The 21890-nt window shown below is 47.8% G+C and overlaps 2 protein-coding genes and 1 long non-coding RNA gene across 3 annotated transcripts; 2 read left to right on the top strand and 1 right to left on the bottom strand.

Moving 5' to 3' along the window:
* The first annotated feature begins 5235 nt into the window (after positions 1–5235).
* On the top strand, positions 5236–8494 carry LOC120669083 (homeobox-leucine zipper protein ROC8-like). Its single transcript, XM_039948902.1, has 10 exons — positions 5236–5342; positions 5497–5614; positions 5783–5965; positions 6164–6610; positions 6720–6818; positions 6918–7127; positions 7242–7428; positions 7523–7785; positions 7915–8004; positions 8096–8494. The coding sequence occupies exons 1-10, from the start codon at positions 5236–5238 to the stop codon at positions 8492–8494; spliced, it is 2103 nt and encodes a 700-aa protein (XP_039804836.1).
* A 7654-nt stretch (positions 8495–16148) lies between these two features.
* On the top strand, positions 16149–19781 carry LOC120669911 (GPN-loop GTPase QQT2-like). Its single transcript, XM_039949810.1, has 7 exons — positions 16149–16559; positions 16676–16817; positions 16940–17166; positions 17934–18224; positions 18463–18668; positions 18752–19038; positions 19349–19781. The coding sequence occupies exons 1-6, from the start codon at positions 16497–16499 to the stop codon at positions 19035–19037; spliced, it is 1215 nt and encodes a 404-aa protein (XP_039805744.1). The 5' UTR covers positions 16149–16496; the 3' UTR covers position 19038; positions 19349–19781.
* Positions 19782–19945: 164 nt separating this feature from the next.
* Positions 19946–21335, bottom strand: LOC120669912. The gene is made up of 2 exons (XR_005672881.1): positions 20562–21335; positions 19946–20454 (listed from the first exon to the last, which is right to left on the bottom strand). It is a non-coding gene; the product is annotated as an uncharacterized LOC120669912 (long non-coding RNA).
* Positions 21336–21890: the final 555 nt, after the last annotated feature.

Below are 21890 nucleotides of genomic sequence, written 5' to 3'. Positions count from 1 at the left end.
AAATATTAAACTACTCATCTTCAGTTATATAATTTCTACTAAGGTCCCACTAAATCTTGTGAGCCAAGGGTAGGGGCGGAAATATTGTCCTATTATAGGCTAACTAGGCTCAAAAGATTCGTCTTGCAACGTACATCAAAACTATGCAATTCGTTTTTTTATTTACCTACATTTAGTACTCCATACATGGGTCATTTGCTATATTTAATATTTCGATGTGATTTCGATGTGATGAAAAATTTGGAAAATTTGGAGGAATTGGAGGGAAGCTAACACAGCAGTGGCTGCCTGCCTGCCTGGCTGCCTGGCCGGCGAGCACCACGTAAGCTGGCCCGGTGGTGCGTAGTAGGGCTGGTAGAAAAGTTCGAGGCTCACGAGTTATCACGGCTCGCTTATATATACGATTTTGTTCAGGTCAACTTAACCTCCCAAACGAGCTGCATCAAGCTATGATTTTAGCTCGTTTTCTTAATGAGCCAGCAAGTGAGCTGCATCAAATATGATACTAATTAAATATATTTTCACTTACAAATTTCTATATTGTCCCAATTTATCGACTTCTGTTATTTTTATTGTCGTAACACCATCATGAGCTATATTTTTAGATATTACTAGTATGCTTAAATTATTATATGTTGGTTAATATCACTTTAATTTTGATAATAATATTAACTAGTGCTCGGATCGTGAACCAAGACAGCTCGAGCATTTCGAACGAACCAAATCAAACTCGATTCACAGCTCGTTAATCTTGACGAGTCAAGCCAAGCTAGCCCGTTATTGAATGAGCCGAGCCACCCTTATTGCATAGACCGATTGTTGATTTTGCATTGCATGACTTCTCCGTTTTGTGCGCAAAATATATCTTTTGAAAAAATGCATTGCTGCCACCGAAGAAACACAGATCGTTGCAAACGCCATATTGCCAGCTCCTTAGCTACCCTGGCTGCAACGATGGCCATCTGAGCAAGAACTCAGCCTGTCACTGAGGAACGCATAGCAATATAGCATACAGTCCAGTCCAGCATTTTTCCTTGCTCCCTTTTGCTATAACACATCTAGAGTTCACTGCTCCCTAGCTGGCAATATACAAGACTACAACCGTAATATATCTACTGAGCTGGCATCTTTCGTCGGTGCTGCCAGGAGGAGACACCATGGCGTACAAGCTCGCTACGGCTGGTCCGCTTTGACAATTTATCCCAATAAATTACTTACATATAGGAAGTTCAACCAATATTCGTATGGAGTTAAGAAGCATGAAATAGGAACAATGGATTACTTATACGGAAAGAGAAAAGACTTGCAAAATTCCTATTCCTATATGCTTCTTTTTCTAAGATGACAACTTTATGGTAGAAATTTGAGGTACCAAAAGTTATGTTTTGGGAAAGCATCTTACCCTCTGTTCAGCTGGCCAACCAGCGGCTGGCAACTGGCAAGTTGCTGCTGCTGGTGGCTGGTTGCTCACATTTCATTGTAGATTCAGCCAACCAGCAGCTGGCCTGGCATCCAGCCGAACAGGGGTTAACTACCAATACCTCAAATGTTTGAAAAATTAATGTGTAAAATCCATCTGAGGTCCCTAAACTTGTCTCGCTGTACCAGTTAAGTTTCAAAACTCTCAAAATGTATATGTTCAAGTTCCAAAATTGTTTAAAGGGTTCATCTCAGGTCCCAAACACGTCATACAAGCTTCTGACGCAGATGTGCGATGCAATAAACCCCTCTAATGTGATTGAGGCTTCAAATGTCATTTTGCTTTGCCACATAACAGCGTACGTTATCGACGCAAAAAGTAATGTGGAGCACATTTTTAATATAATACAACACCTTGGATGAACAAGACAACATCCTTATTTGCCTTTGGACCATCTAAGAACTAGCTGAAATAAATGTATAGCCCGAGCTTGGCTGAGCATTGATGCATGAACAATGCTCAATGTTAGGATTTTTCAACTCAGCATTATTGCTACCTGCAGTGGCAAAATCAATGCTGCATTTTCATCGTTTTTATATTACATTGTGGCCGCTCTAATGAATTTCAACTATTTTTAAAATTATACTCAATACATAGTAGTTTGAACTGGTTCATGGTCTGTCATTACATATTGTACCATATAGAAGTTGCAATGCTGATACTCCAAAGTATGTAGTTCTCCAAATTTAATAAACTAAAACTGCAAGTTATCATGTGTTTCACACATAATGATAAATAATTCAAATAATAAAAATAACTATTAGCACTTGTTAAATATTTGATTTCTAGATAAAATATGTTAATGTTGATCGTACACATAATACACCCGTGCTTGGATACAATAGTTGCAAGAGTAAACATTGCCTACAACTTGTTGTAGAAATCATAACATTGTAAGATGTTATTTACAACTAAAATTGTTTTCAAAGCACATAGAGTCTAGTATGAATTAAATATTTCTCATAAATATATTTAATATTTTATTTCTTTTATAAGAGATAAATATATCTTCTCCGATGTACATATGCAAATGACAAGTATCCATTATATGAGAAGAATTAGTGGGAACATTTGTTCAATGGTTAACATCTCACACACAAAAAGCTCATTCAATAATCAAAAGGAGTTAAGGAACAAAAGAAATGAATTGTAGTACATGAATCTTCATCATATTGCTTCGTTTCCTTCACCCATCCTTTTTTAGCACAAAAACACATCACTTAGATTCTAGGCCATCTTCTTAATGGTAAAGTACAATTTGTATTATTTAAATTTTACATTTATACCTCATTTATTTCGACTCTTTAATGGGAATGATGGATCCAACTTTAAAGCAAATCCATTCAATTTTTCAAGGAATCTAAATAAAGATAAGGTTTAAAATTTTATGTCAATAAACATATATGTTGTATGATTCAACTTTGTTAAAACTAAAATTATTGAAGCATAAAATTTTAGTTTAGCAATGGATCATATTGTATTATCATAGTGCTAAAAGAATTTATAGTAGCTATGATCTATTCTGAACTCCATTCTAGTGGAAGCAAATAAAAATAAATATACTTTTAAATAAAAATACATCATAATTGATTCTATCATGATAACTAGCTATTTTTTCATCACAATGCTCCCATTAGTATGCAAGTTGCTAGACACATAAATATAGTAGGCCAATTATTCCACAAATTGCTAACTTTGGAGTATGAATATGATGCTATATTTATTACTCCTCCCTAGTATGAAAATCAATATGCCATATTAAGATGGTAACAAAGTTGTAGAAACTTAATATCAAATTTAATGATTGCTAAAGTATGGAAAACTTTATCAGCAAGATATGTTTGGAGTCAAATGTGGATCAAAAGAAAAAATAATCAAACCCACTAAGGCTTGTTGGACCGAGTGTCTCTATATGTGGGCACCCGAATCCAACATAATTATTATAACTATTTTAAAAATTGCACTCATTATACCATTGCTAGCACAGATTCATTGTATATAGGCAATATGAAAGATTTGGTGTTGATGCTACCTCCTCCATTTTCAAGTATATAATTTCTTTTATACTGTAATGTCTATAGCACCAAAATCATAACTATAAGGAAATATTTCATGGTGCAAACTAATAATATCATTTTATATAACGAAATGTATATTAGGTATGAAAATTATTTGTTAAAGATCATGAAATTTCCCCTTAGAACCGTAACCATAGTTTGTCATTTCAATATTTTTGTAATGTTTTCTTTGATGCATATGCTCTTGGTACTAAAGAGCATGTTCATTTTAGTACATATGAAACAACCAATAGTTTGCCTAATGAAGCTACCCATCACACACAATGAATATTGTGACGTGAAGGAAACTAGGGGATAAGTCACATTATATTTATTCAATTCATACTCTTTGCTCAATTCAAACTGGATTTAATCAATAACATGAGCAATGGCAAATTTATTAATTCAAGCCCATAAAGTCAATTCATCCATATGAATGTAAGTAACATTGCAAATGAAACAACATAAAAGTGCAAGAAACATCACATGCTATTAATGTTACATGATTATGTACGGATAAAAAAGTGCATGTGCAAATTGACGTTACTGGATCAGGTTTGCGCACGGATAAAAAAGTGCATGTGCAAATTGACGTTACTGGATTAGGTTTCCGCACATATTAAAAACAATACATGGAAATTTCCGTTACAAGATTAGGTGCTCATTTGGGTAAAAACTACTTGTAAGTTTACGTTACAGAATTAGGTGCTCACACGATACAATCCATGCAAATTTGTGTTGCAAGATCAAAGATCAACATTGATAAGATTACGGATACACTTGGAAACAAATAACAAATGGCTTCAATGTTCCTTCTCACAATCCACACATTATAAATTCCAAAGTCAAATCCAATTAATATAATAACAAATGCTACTCGAATTAACTATGGTTTATATTTGATCATTGTAAACTCTGATTACAATCAAGATAGCAATATATTCAATCACCACTTGTTCGATCCACATCATATACATTCATCAAGTTCATGATCTAAATTAAATGTTACAACACATATGCATGTTTTCACTAGATACATCGCCCATGTAAATAAATGGGTTAAAAACAAAAGAAATCGAAAAGACAATTTTACACAGTCGTAGAGTTGTTTGCGGGTGGAGGGAATGCAGCCTGCAAACCCGACCCATCTGGTCTTAAATGACCTTAAATGTAGAGAGAGAAAGGGAGTGGTTTTGGCCTAAAACTTGCCCCTAATTCCCTCGCACCAGTTACTACTGCTCCTGCTACCTCACACCACTCTCCCTCTCCTGCCAAAGCAGGACGAAGAAACATTGGCAGGAAGCCAGGAACCAGCAGTTCATTGACCAAGGAGCGAGCAAGTGTAACTGCTTCCAGAGAGAGAGAGAGAGAGAGAGAGAGAGAGAGAGAGAGAGAGAGAGAGAGAGAGAGAGAGAGAGAGAGAGAGAGAGAGAGAGAGAGAATGGCGTGAAGCTTGACTGTATCCGAGGTGTCGCGACATCCTGCCTATTTTGCAATGTTGGTCTGGAGTTGGAAGGCGGCCACCACCCTGGAGGCTGGAGCTTTCTTGCTCGGCCTGCTCATTGACAGGTATAAATAGGACCGGGGTGCCAGGCCATTGAGCGCACTGGAACACAGCACAGAGATCTCTCCTCCTCCTCCTACAGCTGTAGAGCGAGGGAGCGACCGAGAAGACGAGGCTTGAAGGCGGCGGCGGCGATGGACTCCGGCGACGAGCACGAACCCGAGGGCTCCAACAACAAGAACCAGCACCAGCGGAAGCAGTACCACCGCCACACCCCGCACCAGATTCAGCGGCTCGAGGCGTACGCTCGCTCTTCGTTCTCTTGATCTCTATACTGTTTGGTTTCCTTTCTTTGTGTTCTGCCTGTTGCCGGCGCCGCCGGCGGCGGCGAGCCGTCGTGATGATTGATGGGATGTAGTAAACTAGTAATGGCCGGCGCTCGACCGTGACCGCAGGATGTTCAAGGAGTGCCCGCACCCGGACGAGAACCAGCGCGCCGCGCTCGCCCGGGAGCTCGACCTGGAGCCGCAGCAGATCAAGTTCTGGTTCCAGAACCGCCGCACCCAGATGAAGGTACACGACGTGTCTTCTCCGAGTTCCCTTGATTCTTTCTTTCTTTTTTTTTTGTTTCGTACGCGAGGTCGCCATGTTCCATTTCGATCTTTCCTCGGCCGGCCTGTTGATTTCCCATGGATTACTTCTTGAATCTCGTGATGATGTGCGATGGATCGAGCTGAGCAGGCGCAGCACGAGCGCGCGAGCAACTCCTTCCTGCGCATGGAGAACGACAAGATCCGGTGCGAGAACATCACCATGCGCGGGGCGCTCAAGAACGCCATCTGCCCCAGCTGCGTCGGCCAGCCCGTCACGGACTACTTCGACGAGCAGAATCTCCGCATGGAGAACACCCAACTCAAGCAAGAGGTAATGGCTACGGGGTTGACGACGGCCGGACACGTTGTTTGTTTCCGGCGACCAGCTCATCTTCCTTTATTTATTTGTATATATATACACATATATTTATACGTATATGTATATTTATACGTATACATATATGTATATGTATATGTACGTCTCTGATGTTTCTTTTTCCATGGGTGCCAACCTGATGCGGACGCGCAGCTGGACCGTATGTCGAGCATCACCTCCAAGTACCTCGGACGGCCGTTCACGCAGGCGCTGCCGACGTCCGTGCCGGCGCTGGACCTGTCCGTGGGCGGGGTGCCCGGGCCGGGGCTCGGCGGCGGGCCGTCGCTAGACCTCGACCTCCTCAGCGGGTGCTCCTCAGCGATGCTGCCGCCGGTGACGGAGATGGAGCGCCCCATGATGGCCGACCTGGCGGCGCGCGCCATGGATGAGCTCATCCGGCTCGCGCAGGCCGGCAGGCAGCTCTGGGACAAGGGCGTGCCCGGGGGCGCGCCGGAGACGCTCAACGTCGCCGCCTACGACAGCCTCTTCGCGGCGCCCGGAGGCGCGTTCCGCCCGCCGGACATCGGCGTCGAGGGGTCCAGGGACTCGGGGCTCGTCTTCATGAGCGCCGTCGCGCTCGTCGACGTCTTCATGGACACGGTACGTGTTCACTCCCACCTCTATCTTCATCTTCCACCGGCGTGCTTCGATAGGCGGGTCATTCTTATGATTCATTATTGCTGCTGCTGCTGCTGACGAGTTGCTGCAGAACAAGTGGAAGGAGTTCTTCCCCGGCATCGTGTCCAAGGCGCACACCGGCGATGTGCTCATGAGCGGCCTGGGCGGCAGGAGCGAGTCGTTGGTCATGGTAACGCTGCCGTCGAATCGAATCCTGAAATGGAATGTTTCTCCTGATCACCGCAAGATTTTATTAACTAACTAATGGCGGCGCCATGTCATCGCGCAGATGTACGAGCAGCTGCACATGGTGGCGCCCGTCGTCCCGACCCGCGAGTTCAGCTTCCTCCGCTACTGCAAGCAGATCGAGCCGGGCCTGTGGGCCGTCGCCGACGTCTCCCCGGACGCGCTGCGCGACGTGCCCTACGGCATGCCGCCGCGCTCGCGCCGGCTCCCGTCGGGGTGCCTCATCGCCGACATGTCCAATGGCTACTCCAATGTACGGTCACGCATGCATGCATTGCCCTGTGCTTTGTGCTAGTGCTGCTGGGCTTGCAATGGCGGCGGGGGTGCCCGTGCCCCAAGGCCCCCTAACTCGTTCGCGTTCTTGCAGGTGACCTGGGTGGAGCACATGGAGATAGAGCAGACGCTCCCCATCAGCGCGCTCTACCGCAACCTGGTGCTGAGCGGCGCCGCGTTCGGGGCGCACCGGTGGCTCGCCGCGCTGCAGCGCGCGTGCGAGCGCGTCGGGTCCCTCGCCATGCTCGGGGCGCCGCTCCACGACCTCGTCGGAGCAGGAGGTACTCTACCAACGCCAAGCAAGCCATCCGCCGATGGAATCAATGCATAGACGCCCTGATCGATGGTTCTTGCGCCGTTGCGCGTGCTCGGCAGTGACTCCGGAGGGGAAGCGAAGCACGATGAAGCTGTCGCAGCAGATGGTGAGCCTCTTCTGCGCGAGCCTGAGCTCGTCGCCGCAGCAGCGGTGGGTGCTGCTGCCGGGCACGACGGACGTGAGCGTCCGCGTGGCCACGCAGCCCAGCGTCGAGCCGGGCCAGCCCAACAGCGTCGTCCTCACCGCCGCCACCTCCATCTGGCTGCCCGTCCCCGCCAGCCACGCCTTCGCTTTCCTCCGCGACGAGAACGCGCGATCCCAGGTACGCCACCCCCGCCTCGCCGGCCGCTCGCCCCTCCGGCGTCCGACCGAACTCCGGGACACATCACCACCATCACCTCGCTTGATGCTCGTGCGCTTGAATGTTGCCTCTGCCATTGCTGCGCCACAGTGGGACATCCTGGCGCACGCCAATCAGGTTCAGGAGGTGCTGCGCATCCCCAATGGCTCCAACCCTGACAACTGCGTCTCCGTGCTGAGAGTGAGCAATCAACCGCTCATCTTCATCTCTTTCCTTTTGCACTAATCGTTGTAACGAATAGATTCACTGATGGCATTTTTTTTTGTTGCAGGGAATGACCGACGCGAACCAGGACGGCATGCTGATCCTTCAGGAGAGCTGCACGGACGCGTCGGGATCGTCGCTGGTGGTGTACTCGCCGATCGACCTCCTGACGGCGAACGTGGTGATGAGCGGCGAGGACGCGTCGTCCATCCCGATGCTGCCGTCGGGCTTCGTCATCCTGCCCGACGCCCGGCCGGGGACCGGCGCGGCGGGTGGGTCCAGCTCCAGCAGCGGCGGCGTGCTGGCGGCGATCTCGCTGAGCTGCGTCGTTACCGTCGCGTTCCAGATCCTCGTCAGCAGCCTGCCGTCGGCCCGGGTCGACGCCGAGTCCATGGCCACCGTCACCGGCCTGATCGGCACCACTGTGCAGCAGATCAAGGCGGCGCTCAACTGCGCTGGCCCCTGATCGATCTTCCTCCGTTCCGCCGCCGCCTCGCCAGCCGTCGCCTCCGCCCCCATGGACTCCACCCGCCGCCGCCTCGCCAGCCGTTGCCTCCGCCCCCATGAACTCTACCCGCCGCCGCCTCGCCAGCCGTCGCCTCCGCCGCCATGGATCCCTAAGTTAACGCAACTATCTCCCCATCAACCCATCCATGATCCACCAACACCATAACAGCTCTCCGTCTTTAGATTCGGTGTCGTATCCCTTTTACTTAAATTGCAGGTCGTCGAGTTCCTCTTTTCCCCCTTCCTTCATTAGAAGATATCCGTTCATGCATGCGCCAAGAATCCATTGCAGGCTTTGAGTCACTCTAGAAGAACACATCATGCTATAGGCTATAGCTACCATGTACCATTCCTCCCGCAGTCCCGCTGCAGCCATTCTTCCCCAGCAGTCCACCTCCACCACCGCAGTTCTTCCTCTTCCTTGGGAGTAACTTCCATGGAGGATCCATCCTTGTCACCTCGCCATTGTTGTTGGGGGCCGCAGCAGGGGATGAATTGTGCCGGTATTGACTATTATCCATTAATGTAAAGCGTTCAATGAATACTCATTTCGGTCACAAATGAAAATGAAAAAACAAGTTGTGGTAAAAAGCTCTGAGATGCGTTCGTGGGCTCATGGCCGGATGCCCCCCTGCTTCCTTTTCCGGGTGGTGATAATGTGCCTGCACATTCTTGCAACCTTGTTACTAATTGGTCTTCGGAAATTTTCAGAGCTGAGGGTTTAGAACTCGGACGGGAGGGTTTAGACTTTAGAGGATGCTCAGGGCGTGGCATGACTAGCAACATGCAGATGCAGATGATTTGCAGGGTGGCCGCCGTGGGAGGGTAGTGGCGAGTGGCGAGGGCAACACGTTAACTACCATTTGTTTCAAAAAAAAAACACACATTAACTACCAGGGTACCAGTGATGAAATGGATACCTGGTCAGAGTCAAGATCAAGGAAGAAGAGTGCGCGGGTGGATACTTAAGGAAAGGGGAAAAAAAGATAACCCGCCGTGGGCTGACGAAGTTACGCTCTTTCCCGTAGGAAACTCAAGTTTTTTAGACCACTAGGGAAGATGTACGTGCCACAGGCACATATTTAATTTTTCTTCCATCAAATAATGATGTTATTTATTTTCTTTCCAAAAATAATACACGTCTTTCTTTTCCTTCCATAAATAATGATGTCAATTATTATCCTTCCAAAAGAAAAAAAATGACGTGAATAATGAGTTAACGTATGTGCAAAGGAAAGTATGTGTATATTAAAGGAAAGTATGTGTATATTAAAGGAAAGTAATACATTAATACATATCTTTCTTTTCGTTCCATAAACAATGATGTCAATTATTATCCTTCCAAAAGAAAAAAATGACGTGAATTATGGGTCAATGTATGTGCAAAAGAAAATATGTGTATGCTAAAGGAAAGTAATACGTAGGTACAAGAGATGTGTATAGAAAATTGCTGGTGTAAAAAATAATAGTATTTTGGTAGAAAACATTGACGAAACCAATCTCACCCTCCCTTTTGTCACGTCTTTTTGCCTGACAAGTGAGGCCTCCGTGAGGGGTACAGTGGACCTAATCTTGATGAGAAATATTTTCAATTGTTTCAACTTTTATAATATAGATAATTCAAAACTTGTGGAAAGCTAAGAAAGAAATGTTTATTTGAGTAGTGATGCAACGGCACAGTGTCGCAGTAGTATGAAAATCTGTTGCATGCTTGCACGTTGTGTGATTGCTTACCTGCATTTGCTAGAGTTGGGAGTTTTAGTGCAGGGTTCACGCCAATAGGCCCATTAACTGTCGCCGCAGCGTGTGAGCCCACGAACTCACCCATCCAAGCACTGTATCTGGTGAGCGAGTCCAACCAACCAACCAACAAAAGGCAACAACAAACAAATCCTCGCTCGGTCTCCTCATTCTCATCTTCCTCTTTACTGATTATTCGGTTAGATATGAATTCATTTCAGGTGGGGAATGATAGAAACAATAAGAAATATAACAGAGATCAGGATTTATTTCGAGTCGGAAACTAATTGCAATAAAATAGACTTATGATAGCTACATTAAAAAACATATAATCAATCCATAAGTCTAGAGGTGTGAAATTACCATTTTTGTTGTACCTATTATGAGTCTATTTTGTTGCAATTAGTTTTTGATCCAAAATGAATTCCGATCACTTGCCATATATCTTATTGTTTCTAGCTATCATTTCCAGCCGGAAATAAATCCATTTCTAACTAAACAATGCCTTAGGAAAATTGGACTATGATTGGTTAGCTGTATGCAGCCGAAACTGTCCTAGAATGCAACATTAGCGTGATTAGTTGACTGAAGTAGTATTCTAGCCTGGCCCGTACGGTGAAAAAAAAACATATGCAGCAAAATCGGCTGTTTCTTCATGGCCAGGCTCGCATGATGCAAGGTAACTGCATAGGGAAACGTGCATAAGGTGAAAATGGAATCCAACTAGTGCTGGGCAGACAACCAAACGTAATCTCCAACCGGCCTGCCTTGCTGCAAATGCGAACCAATCAAACGACTAAGGGATTGTTTAGATCCCAAAATTTTACACCTAAAAACATCACATCGAATATTTGGACACATGTATGGTGTCGGTGTCTGGACCTCGCGGTCTAGCACCAACTAGTAATGGTGCTGCGTAACCCAGTCTCTAGATGGTTGATGCAAAAAGAAACACAATGACACAAGATGTATCCTGGTTCCGACCAACGGGGCCGTACGTCCAGCAGGGTGTGCGAGCACTGTATTATCTTGCACCGGGGTGCTTGTAGTAGGGGGTACAAGCTGGGCGAGAGAGGGAGAGAGGCTCCCAAGTCTCTGCGTACGCTAGGATTGATTGAGGCGAGTGCCAATATCGGGGTGAGCGAGCTCGAGTGAGTGTGTGTGTAGAGTTTGCTGAGTTCTCCTCCCTTTGGGAAGAAGCCCGCCTCCTCCTTTTATAGGCTCAAGGAGGGGCAGAGTACACGTAGGGAATGTCCTTGACTTCGTCATCCCTTCCCCAAATCGCGGGGGGGGGGGGGGGGGGGGGAGTAGATAATCGCTGTTGCCGGACACTGTGGGGCATGGCGTCGGGCGCGGTCGTCGTCCTTGGAAGCTTTTAGCCATGCGCGGAATGCGCCGGCGTACTGTGGCACCAGTGGGCGGCGTGGCGATTGCTGTAGGGCGTACTGTCCTTTGCGCCTGACTGGGCGGAGCACCGAGGGTCCTGCTGACGGCGGTCTCGTTCTGGTCAAAGGCCGTACAGCGTTCGAGGGTTGCTGCCCATATTCGCCGAGGGTCCCGCGGAGGAGAAAGTATGAGGAGTTGGTGGCACAGTGGCGGATGCAATGTCAGGCATGTCCGCATAGTATACGGCGAGTCTGCACAGCGTCTGGAATAACGTCACAGTGACCGGAGTCGGTGGACGGGACTCCGGTCATGTCCGCTGTGTGGCGTGACCGCTGATGCCATCTAACACTCGCGCCATGCTGTGGAGTGGTTGGTAATAAATGCACCTGCCTTGTTGAGTGGGGGTTACAGTTCCCGTCTGTCGAGGGGGCCTCGACAGAGGCGGAGTTTCCCCTCGAACTGAAGCCCTGCGGAGGGCTCGGCCGAGGGGGCCTCGAACGAGGCGGAGTCCGCCTGCCCTTCGAGGGTATGCCCCTTACCCTCGACCGAGGCGGAGATGTAGCGCGTTGCCGAAGGCCTCGACGGGGGAGGCCTCGGGCGAGGCGGAGATTGCTCTATGGGTCGCGAGGAGGCCTCGGACGAGCTGTGCTTCGGTGTTGGGCCGTGGGCCAAGTGATGCTTGGGCTTTCTACACTTGGAGAGGATTTGGGCATCTAAGTATAGATGATGGCAAAGCATCCCGGGGGCTGTGCCCTGCAGGGGATTGGCCGTGCAAGTATAGATGATGGCACCGCGCCAGGGTGAGGCCTTTGGATTAGTCGCTTGATTGTGCTTTTGCGTTCTTTGAGGGCGTTTTAGTCCCTAGATTAGGGTGCCCCATATTATGGTACCCGACACATGGAGTACTAAATAAAATCTATTTACAAAACTTTTTGTACGGATGGATTATAAATCGCGAGTTGAATCTAATGAGACTACGTAATCCATGATTTGCAACAATAATGCTACAGTAACCATCCGCTAATTATGAATTAATCATGAATTAATTAGGGTCATTAAATTCGTCTCGCGATTTACAATCTATCCATGCAAAAAAATTTATAAATAAATTTTATTTAGTGCTCCGAAATAGTAAAATTCTCTTTTAAAAAATTACACAAAAAAATCTAAACACACCCAAAAGCATCTGGCGAGCCAGGCCAGCGGGAGCTAGGATCCCTCATGCGAACCAGGCTACATCCATCTGTAAATAAATCAACCACTTGATTCCATAGCATTAAAAGATGATGATTTCTATAAAATACTATAAAAAGCATTCTTCTCCGTAAATTAGCATTGAAAGATGAAAACGGTTTACCTGTTTGGCTGAGAATAAATGGCCGGCTGAAGCTGGCTAACTGCCTGCTCCAGCAGCAGCCTCAGCCCAGCCACTTAAAGCTTGTTTGTTATGGCTCCAACTCTGTTTGGAACAGCTCTGTTCTAAAACTCTAGGTGGAGTTAGCTCTGGGTGGAGTTGGAGCTGTTTAGATTGGGTGTTTGGCTAGAGAGTATCCCTAGCTCCAAAAAAGATGGTCTTTAGAGTGGATTGACATTATTACCCCAACTCATGGCTCCACATGTCATCTTCTTAATTTCTCTTCTTCTTCCTCACGAGTTGCCTCCGTTCCGTACCTGCTCTGTTTCTCTCTCCTTGCGGCCTCCATTCCCAGCGTGCAGGGCGCAGCATCTCTGCGGTCGCCGCCGACGTCGTCTCGAGGCGCTTGTGGGAGTCCCGTGGCCGGATACCCCACCGCCGCACTTGCCGCAGCCTGAGCGGGGCCGGTAGGGTGGAAGGTGCTGTCGGGCTCTGCAGGTGGCGGCGGCCACGTCAAGGAAGGAGGGTCCAGCGGGGCTCCGCAGGTGGTGGCGACGGTGGTCAGGGCGAGGAGGGAGGGCCCGGCGGTGCTTCGTAGGGGCGGCGGCGGCAACCACAGAGGGTAGAGTGGAGCTGGCGCTGAGGGACGGGAGGAGGGGGCGGCGCTCTGCAGGTGGCGGCGGCGGCCACAGAGGGGAGGGCGGGCCTGGTGCGGAGGGAGGGGAGGGTTCGACACTCTGCAGGTGGAGGCGCCGGCGACGGCCAGGGAGAGGGGCGTGCTCGGGAGGGGGGGACTCGAGGGGAGAAAGAAAAAATAAACCGTTTTCTTTGTATAATGTATGCCAATGGTGGATAATTAGTCCACAACTCCATGTCTAGGTCTATATTCAAGCTTTCTGGAGTTGCAAAAGAGATGCTCCAAAACTCCAAGAAAATTTGAACTACAGCTCTAGAGTTTTGGAGCTTTATAGAGTATTGGAGTCGGACTATTTGGCTATAAAATTTTTTGGAGCTGTTGGAGTTCAGTTTCAAATCGAGGTGGTAATGAGTTATGGTTCTAATGATTTCATCATAATTCTACTTGATTCTTAATTTTCTTAGTTTAAAATTGTATAAGATTAGAATGCGGTCTGACCTAGCTCTTAAATTATTTAGACTAAGGGCGTGTTTGGCAGAGCTCCACTCTAGAAACTCCAGCAACTCCATCAATTTTTCATGCCAAACGCGTCCAGCTCCAGCAACTCTAACTCCGGAAAAAAAAAACTGGAGTTGGGGGCCAACTCCACATTTTTTCTAGAGCTCCTCATGGGGTGCTCCAAAAATACTTGTTATGTACATACTCATGGAGTTAGGGTGAATTTAACCACCTTTGCCACACTCGGGAGAAAAAAAACGGGCGCCGCCCTCCCAGGCTCGTTCCCCCCTCCACTCGTTCCCCTTCCCAGGCCGCCGCCCCTGGGGGTCGGAACCCTAGCGCCGCCCTGCCCGCCCCCACTCCAAACCTCGCCGGCGGCCACCAGACTGAAGCGGAATGGATCCTACTGGAGATGACCTCCCTCCCCATCTAGGTATGGATGTGAAATTCATTGTGAATCTCCTTTAATTCGTGCTCTTGTCACTGAAGTTCTCTTCCAATCCATGGTGCCACAGCTTCTGGTCCTTCCAATCCTTTAGGGGTCGGGCTCCTTACATCTCGCTGGCCATGGTCGATGCTACCGCTGCCACGACCAGCGAGGGAACCAGTATTGGTCGTGGCTTGGCAGCAGGGCGTGGAATCGGCCGGGGCCGTGCCCCTAGCGCCGGCCATGGCCCTGGCGTGGCCGGCAGTGGCCGTGGCCGTGGCGCGGCTAGTAGAAGCAGGCGCTGCCGGCAGGGAGGCTGCACATGGAGCTGCCCAACAAAGCCATGGCAGGGGGTCTGCATAGGCCAGCGACAAATATGTTGTGCCATCATCGGCGTCCGATGAATCAACATCTAAACGCTCCAATAATAGATTCATTTCGTGATGAGCTGGCGATCATAGTTTTTCTTGTTTGGAAGTAGTCAACAAAGTTTATTATTCTCATTTTGCATGTGAACATGGAATGTGAATTTGTCATGTGAACTTGGAACTTGTATGTGAATTGATTCAATGATTACTGCATTTTGGAACAGTTACATGGGACTGTAGAGAAATACTGTAGCAAAATATTGTAGCGAAATACGGTAGCTCGTGAGACAAAAATAGGGGCAAAAGGATCATTCCTCACTTTTCTTGGAGCTGGAGTCGGCGAATCAGCCAAACACGTAAAAACTCCTTATTTTTCTAGAGTTGGTGAAGTGGAGTTGTAAAAAGGTGGAGTTGCTACTCCGGAGTTATTTTTCTAGAGTTGGAGTGCTGCCGAACACGTCCTAAAAATGAAGGCCCTTTACCACTCCTAACTCCGGAAAAGTGACATTGTGTTACATTTTATTCGTAGAAATTATTCTTTGATCTCTTTTTAGCACTTTACATGGACATAAAAATGACTTATCTACCCTGACTATTGAAACCTTTCATGAGAAAACCGTTGTACCAGCCAGTCTTATGATTTAATCCCCTCTAGGGTTTTAAAATCCGACCGGACCGGCCTGACCGCCGCCCTCCGGTACCGGTTTACCGGACCGGTTAGGCCGGTAACTGGTGGAAACTGGTTGAATTCAAATCCAAATTCAAATAAATTCAAAAACTCTCATGCAACCGGTTCCGACCGGTTTACCGGCCGGTTTTACCGGTTTACCGGCCGGTTTTACCGGTTTGAAATTCAAAAGCTCCCGTGCAACCGGTTTACCGGCCGGTTTGACCGGTTTGATCGGTGGGCCTTCATGGGCCGGCCCATTTGTTTCTTTTTCTTTTTTGATTTAATTTTAAATTCCCACAAACTATACTAAATGAATGAATTTTTGAGAAAATTTGACACCATTAGATTCATCACACATTGAAGTATTTTTAGGAATTTTTTAGAATTTTTTTCATTTTTTAAATTTAAATTTAAAATTTGAATTTTGGCCGGTTGGGTTACCGGCCGAAATCGGAACCGGACCGGACCGGTTCCCACCGGTTAGGTTAATTTGATCCCCTCCCGCACCGACCCCTCGATACTCCGACGCTTCCCCCCTCCCTCCCGCACCGCCGCCCCTGCGCCTCTCCCCCCACCGGCGGCGCCGCCCTTGCCCGACCCTCGCCCACACCGGGGACGCTCTATCGGCTCGCCGCCGCGCCTGCGGGCCACCACGGACAGCGCTCGCTTCCCCCCTCACCTCCCGCACCGCCGCCCCTCCGCCTGTCCTCCACCGGCGGCGCCGCCCCTGCACGGCCAGGCCCTCTCCCCCACCGCCGACGATCGATTTGCCTCCCCCCACCGCCGACGCTCGATCTCCTTTCCGCCGATTCTCTCCTCTCCGTGCAAGCCCCCAGCCCCAGTGAAGCCTAGGGTTTAGCGGCTAAACCACCGCGGCGCCGATGGACAAGGACTCGGACCCCGCAGCCTCAAGCAAGCCTACCCAGATGGACCTCGAGGAACAGGCACGCCGCCGCCTCCTCCTCCCCCAACACTCCCCTTGATGTTTTTTCCCCTTTGTTGATTTGGATTTAGAGTCATGGTAGTGACTGTTCTGCGCCCTTCTGTCGAGTATATGCAGACGGACGAGGGAAAGGGGAAAGCAGAGGAGGCGAGCATGAAGAGCGAGGAGCTCGCGGACTCCATCGGGGGCCTCTCTATTGGCCCGGGGCGCACCAATTTCAAGAAGAAGCCTGTGATCATCATCGTCATCGGCATGGCCGGTGCGTTGAATTCGCCCAGCTGCTGTTTATTGAAGTTTTAGTGGCATGAATTGTGAAACTGACTCGTGATGAATCCTCAACCGACCTGAGAGCTAACAGTTTTGGTCTATGGTCTCGTGTAGGGACGGGGAAGACGACCTTGATGCACCGGCTGGTGTGCGATATGCAAGCCTCAAACAAGAGGGGATATGTTGTCAACCTGGACCCTGCAGTGATGACATTGCCTTTCGGGGCCAACATCGACATCCGCGATACGGTGCGGTACAAGGATGTTATGAAGGAGTATGGTCTTGGTCCCAATGGTGGCATCCTCACCTCGCTCAACCTTTTTGCTACCAAGTTCGATGAGGTTGGGTGTTATAAGTTATAACCTATTTTTTATTGCACAAACGTGGGTTTGTCGTTCAGATCGTCTCTTCTGTTTGTTATCTTGGTAGCAAATTATCCCTTTTTGCTGCCTGTCACGTGAATTATAAAGAGGAATATTGATTTGACAATTTTGAACAACTGTGATAGTGAAAATAGAAAGTAATTTAAACATATAATCCATGTGAACGGGATACATTTGCCTAGTATGCTGTGTATGGGACTAGATAGTTACTAGGAAAGCAAATAATTTGTACATGTATCTGAATAGTTGAATGATAATTTATCAGTTGCAGCTTTGCAATTAATGTTTAGATAGCTTCGGAGCTGCACTTGAACTAAGGGATAATTTTTCAATTTGCGGATCGGGCATGGATCTTCCAGTAATAGGAAAGTGAATGCTCAGCAGTAGTAACAAGATGCTGTGCATTGTTAAGATTCTACTGAAGATAATAGGATTAGGGATTAAAGACATATAGAACTGAATATGCTTTGTGAAATGATGTCTTTATACTGCTGAAGTGTTCTAAATAATGCATTCTAGATGTGATGCCTATTATTACCATCTCATGCTAACTTCCATAGAAATTGTGCTCAATTCAGCCTACATAGGAGTGTCGGGGTATTTATCTAATGCCATGCTGACTAATTCAACTTAAATGTATTGTTTCTTTTGTGTATATATGGGAAATGCATTTTCCTGCTACCTTTGTTTTGTTCAGCTAACATGATGTTGATATTCCTTTGTAGGTTGTGTCTGTCATTGAAAGACGTGCAGATCAACTGGATTATGTACTTGTGGACACTCCTGGGCAGATTGAGATCTTCACTTGGTCGGCTTCTGGAGCCATCATTACTGAAGCTTTTGCATCAACATTTCCAACGGTTGTTGCATATGTTGTCGACACACCCAGATCAACAAGCCCTGTTACTTTTATGAGCAATATGCTTTATGCGTGCAGTATTCTCTACAAAACCCGCCTCCCTCTAGTCCTGACATTCAACAAGGTTGATGTCGCCAAGCACGAGTTTGCTATCGAAGTATGTATACCATTTATGATTTTTCTCTATTGTTGATTCTATCCCATTTGCATCTGCCTTATATTTGCATCATGCCAAAGTTGCAATTTACATGGCATGCAATGGCTCTCCTTTTACTTAGCTGAATTTTCTTACTGTGAAGTATGTGTATGTTCACCTGAGTTATCGTGCTATATATTCCACCAGTTTGGCCTTTTCACAATCTGGCATTAATATCCTTGTTTTATTACTGGACCAGTGGATGGAAGACTTTGAGGCATTTCAAACAGCTCTGGAGTCGGACAAATCTTATTCTGCTACATATACCCGTAGCCTCTCTCTGGTCCTTGATGAATTCTACAAGAATCTACGCTCTGTTGGAGTATCTGCGGTGGCTGGTACTGGAGTCAGTACATTTTATGAAGCTGTAGAAGCAAGCGCCAAGGAATATATGGAAACCTACAGGTCTTGTTTCCTAAGATGAGTTAGAAGACTAATGTGCCTGCACATACTTGCAACCTTACTAATTGTTCTTTGGAAATTTTCAGGGCTGATCTTGACAAGAGGATTGCTGAGAAGGAAAGATTGGAGGCAGAACGCAGGAAGGAGAATATGGAAAAATTGCAGAGAGATATGATGAAATCTAAAGGACAAACTGTGGTGCTTAGCACTGGTCTGAAGGACAAAAATCCTGCTTCAGACATGATGGATGATGCTGAGGATGAAGAAGATGAGGAATTTGAGGAGGAATTCGAAAAGTCTGGTTTTGTTGTGGATGATGAAGACGAGGAAGATGAAGGAGAAGATGAGGAAGTGGCTCATTTTGGCTTTTGAGGTATTGTAGTCTTGCTCCATTTGAATTGAGTTTTACCTAATGCAGTCAGTGCGATATTTTGTCCATAGAGCTGCAGAATTTTAAATTTATATTAGTGTGATATTTGAGAAACAAACTTTTTTAGTTGCAAAAGCTCTGTTGAGTGCATGGATGGGAAGATTTATGTTCAATTTATAGGATGCCAAGTGTGTCTTATGCTGTATTTGCAACTCTGCTTATCTGCATAACATGTTTCCGTATATTGTCAGCTGATACAAAACTTTGCTTCAATTTTTTTTATAATGTGATTCTGCATTGCATTGAATGGCAGAATGGGATCCCTGGGGTGTTCATGAAGACTATGAATGCAAGGTGATTGAAGACGACACCCCAATTCCTAAGCATGTTCCTCACAGCACCAGCCTGTTGCTCGTCCTGAGTAGTTCTTCAAGACACTTGATGCTGTCAAATCCTATCCCGCTCTGCAGGGTGTTGCTCCTCCACAAGTGAAGGCATAAAGATGGGAGTCTTCACGATTGTGGCATTTCACATATTGCTGCGTTGAGTAGAGACTAGTTTCTTGTGTCATTTGCCAGCAATGTGCAGTCTCAACTTAGTGATTTGACACAGTAGTTTTGCTGTCTCCCCTAAAACTTTTGCGGTGTATCTCTAATCACTCTCCAATCCAAAGGCAACGCTGCAATGTTATACCTGCAGTTTCCCCAATTTGGCCCATCAGGTTTACTCTGGGCCCGGTTCGAAAACTGCGGGTCATGCACTCATGGTTTCTGGTCTCTTTTCTCTTCTGAATCTGAGAACAGAGCAAGTGACGCCTCTGAGTTGCAGATTATCGTGTCATTTGGATAGCTCAAAATTTCCGTTTCTTTCATTCACTAACTAGTAAGTAGTAAGGCATTTCCACAATGAATTGGGCAGTTGAACCGATTGAGTACATGTTTGGTCAACGTTTTACTGACGGAATATATACAACAATTTGACACCTTTTTATTGTAGATCATGACGGAATAGATGAACCTGCGTCCATCCAGAACGAACGACCACTTGCTCAGCACAATTTGACTACTACTAGTGGTGCTGAGCACAAGCTTAATTTGCCGCTAACAGGAGCCGAGCATACACGCGTCATGATGCACTTCTTCTTCTTCATGACACCATGACGTCATTGACGTGTTGCCACGACGACGACTGAGTACCCAAGCTATACAAGACCAATGAAGAAATAAAAAATGAAACAATAATAAGATGACTAGTACAGCACCCAGCCACAGGGGTAGAGCGAGAGAGAGAGAGGCGCCGCGAGCAACGATGCGCTGGCTAGTTGACACGTTGACCGACTCCTCCGTCAAGCACCCGGCGCGGCCGGGGCGAGACGACCTGAGCTTGGGAATTTTTCTTCATAGACAATCTGAATTTGACCTGGGAATGAACGAAAGAAATGGTCACGCGTCGGGACTCGAATTCAAGCAAGCGAAAACCTACGCACATAAACAGCCAGGAAATTACAACAGCAACAGCAATATTACCTTAGTTTAGTAAGCACTAGGTGGGAGTGGGATCGATTCGGAGGATATATAGTTAGTGGTGGTGCGCGCGGCCGCCAGCGCGGCGGGCCGCCGCGACGTCGGGCTCCGGCTCGACGTGGCCGCCGCCCGCCGGGACGCGGTTCCCGCGCCGGCCCCGAGGGAAGCGGTTGTGGCGCCTCCAGAACTGCAGCAGCCTGCGGCGCGCCGGCGCCCAGGACCAGGAGAAGAGGCTCGCGAACACCCTCCTCAGCACCTGCCCGCGCTTCGGCACGAACGACCTACCGCTCGGCGCGGCGGCCTTCTTCTTCCGTGCGGCGGCGGCGGCGGCGGCCGGCATGGTCGGCGTGGCGGCGTACGTCCGCGACGCGGCTAGCGGGACGTGTACGTGATGAGCACGCACGAAGAGTGGCGGTGTGCGTTGTACGTGTGCGGTGCGGCCCGCGCCGGCGCTGAGGTAGGCGGTGAGGGTGGGGTGGTGGAGGCGGCTTGAGGCTAGAGCTGTGGTGGATCGGGGTGCGTGGCCTGTGCTTGGAGAGGGAGGGGGAGGAGGCGGTCGCTCTGCCGGTGGCCTTTTATAATTTATACTGCAGCCAGCAGCCACCGTCCCAACGACCCGGACGGCCGGAACACCGAACACGATCACGGTCGGGCTAACCCAACCGATACGATGGCTCCATCGCTCGAGTGTGCATGGCCGTGGGAGTTCGAGCTCGGCACTCGGCATCGAGCTTACAGCACAGATCAACCATCGCTCGAGCTGGGCACGGGCGCCGATCATCGGACATCATCAAGGGTGTCCATCATATCGACCCAAAGACCAAAGCGCGTGCGATCCGATGGGGTTTTCTGCCGCGCGCGGTTTCCTGTCCTAGATCCTCTCTCTTTCCTGCTTCTTTCTCCGACGCGGTAATAATACGTGGCAGGTTTTTTTTTTTTGAACCAATAGGAGGGCAGGTCTTACTCTCCACGCCACTATATATATGTTGTGTTTATTATTTTCTGATAGTGACCATATAGTTGCTGTATTAATTCGAACCGCAGTGTGAATTTTGTAATTAGTGAACCTGCAGGTAATGTAAAAAAAAAAACTGAGAAAAACATTGGTTCCTGGCCCTGGAGTAGTATAATACTAATCAGAGGCTTTTCTTTATACACGAAGTCGTTAACAACGCGTTGTTGGAGATAAGGTTCCTGTCGTGGTCCGACGCGGATCGAGCCCCCGTCTGCTACTGCTAGCAACGGGCCGGGGCACACGTCGATCCCGGCCCGAGCTGCTAGCTAGCTACCGGCTTAACCGAAGAGGAAGGTTAACGCGCCTGCAATCCAACA

This window comes from Panicum virgatum, chromosome 4N (assembly GCF_016808335.1).
Source record: "Panicum virgatum strain AP13 chromosome 4N, P.virgatum_v5, whole genome shotgun sequence".
NCBI classification, from domain to species: domain Eukaryota; kingdom Viridiplantae; phylum Streptophyta; class Magnoliopsida; order Poales; family Poaceae; genus Panicum; species Panicum virgatum.
This window is presented reverse-complemented; position numbering and strand designations above follow the sequence as displayed.

Bases quoted from the DNA above. Each gene is read 5' to 3' on its own strand.
- LOC120669083 (XM_039948902.1), top strand. From the start codon at position 5,236: ATGGACTCCGGCGACGAGCACGAACCCGAGGGCTCCAACAACAAGAAC. The intron at 5,966-6,163 runs GTAATGGCTACG...GCGGACGCGCAG, and splicing joins ACACCCAACTCAAGCAAGAG to CTGGACCGTATGTCGAGCAT. The intron at 7,429-7,522 runs GTACTCTACCAA...CGTGCTCGGCAG, and splicing joins CGACCTCGTCGGAGCAGGAG to TGACTCCGGAGGGGAAGCGA.
- LOC120669911 (XM_039949810.1), top strand. From the start codon at position 16,497: ATGGACAAGGACTCGGACCCCGCAGCCTCAAGCAAGCCTACCCAGATG. The intron at 16,818-16,939 runs GTGCGTTGAATT...GGTCTCGTGTAG, and splicing joins CATCGTCATCGGCATGGCCG to GGACGGGGAAGACGACCTTG. The intron at 18,225-18,462 runs GTATGTATACCA...TTACTGGACCAG, and splicing joins AGCACGAGTTTGCTATCGAA to TGGATGGAAGACTTTGAGGC.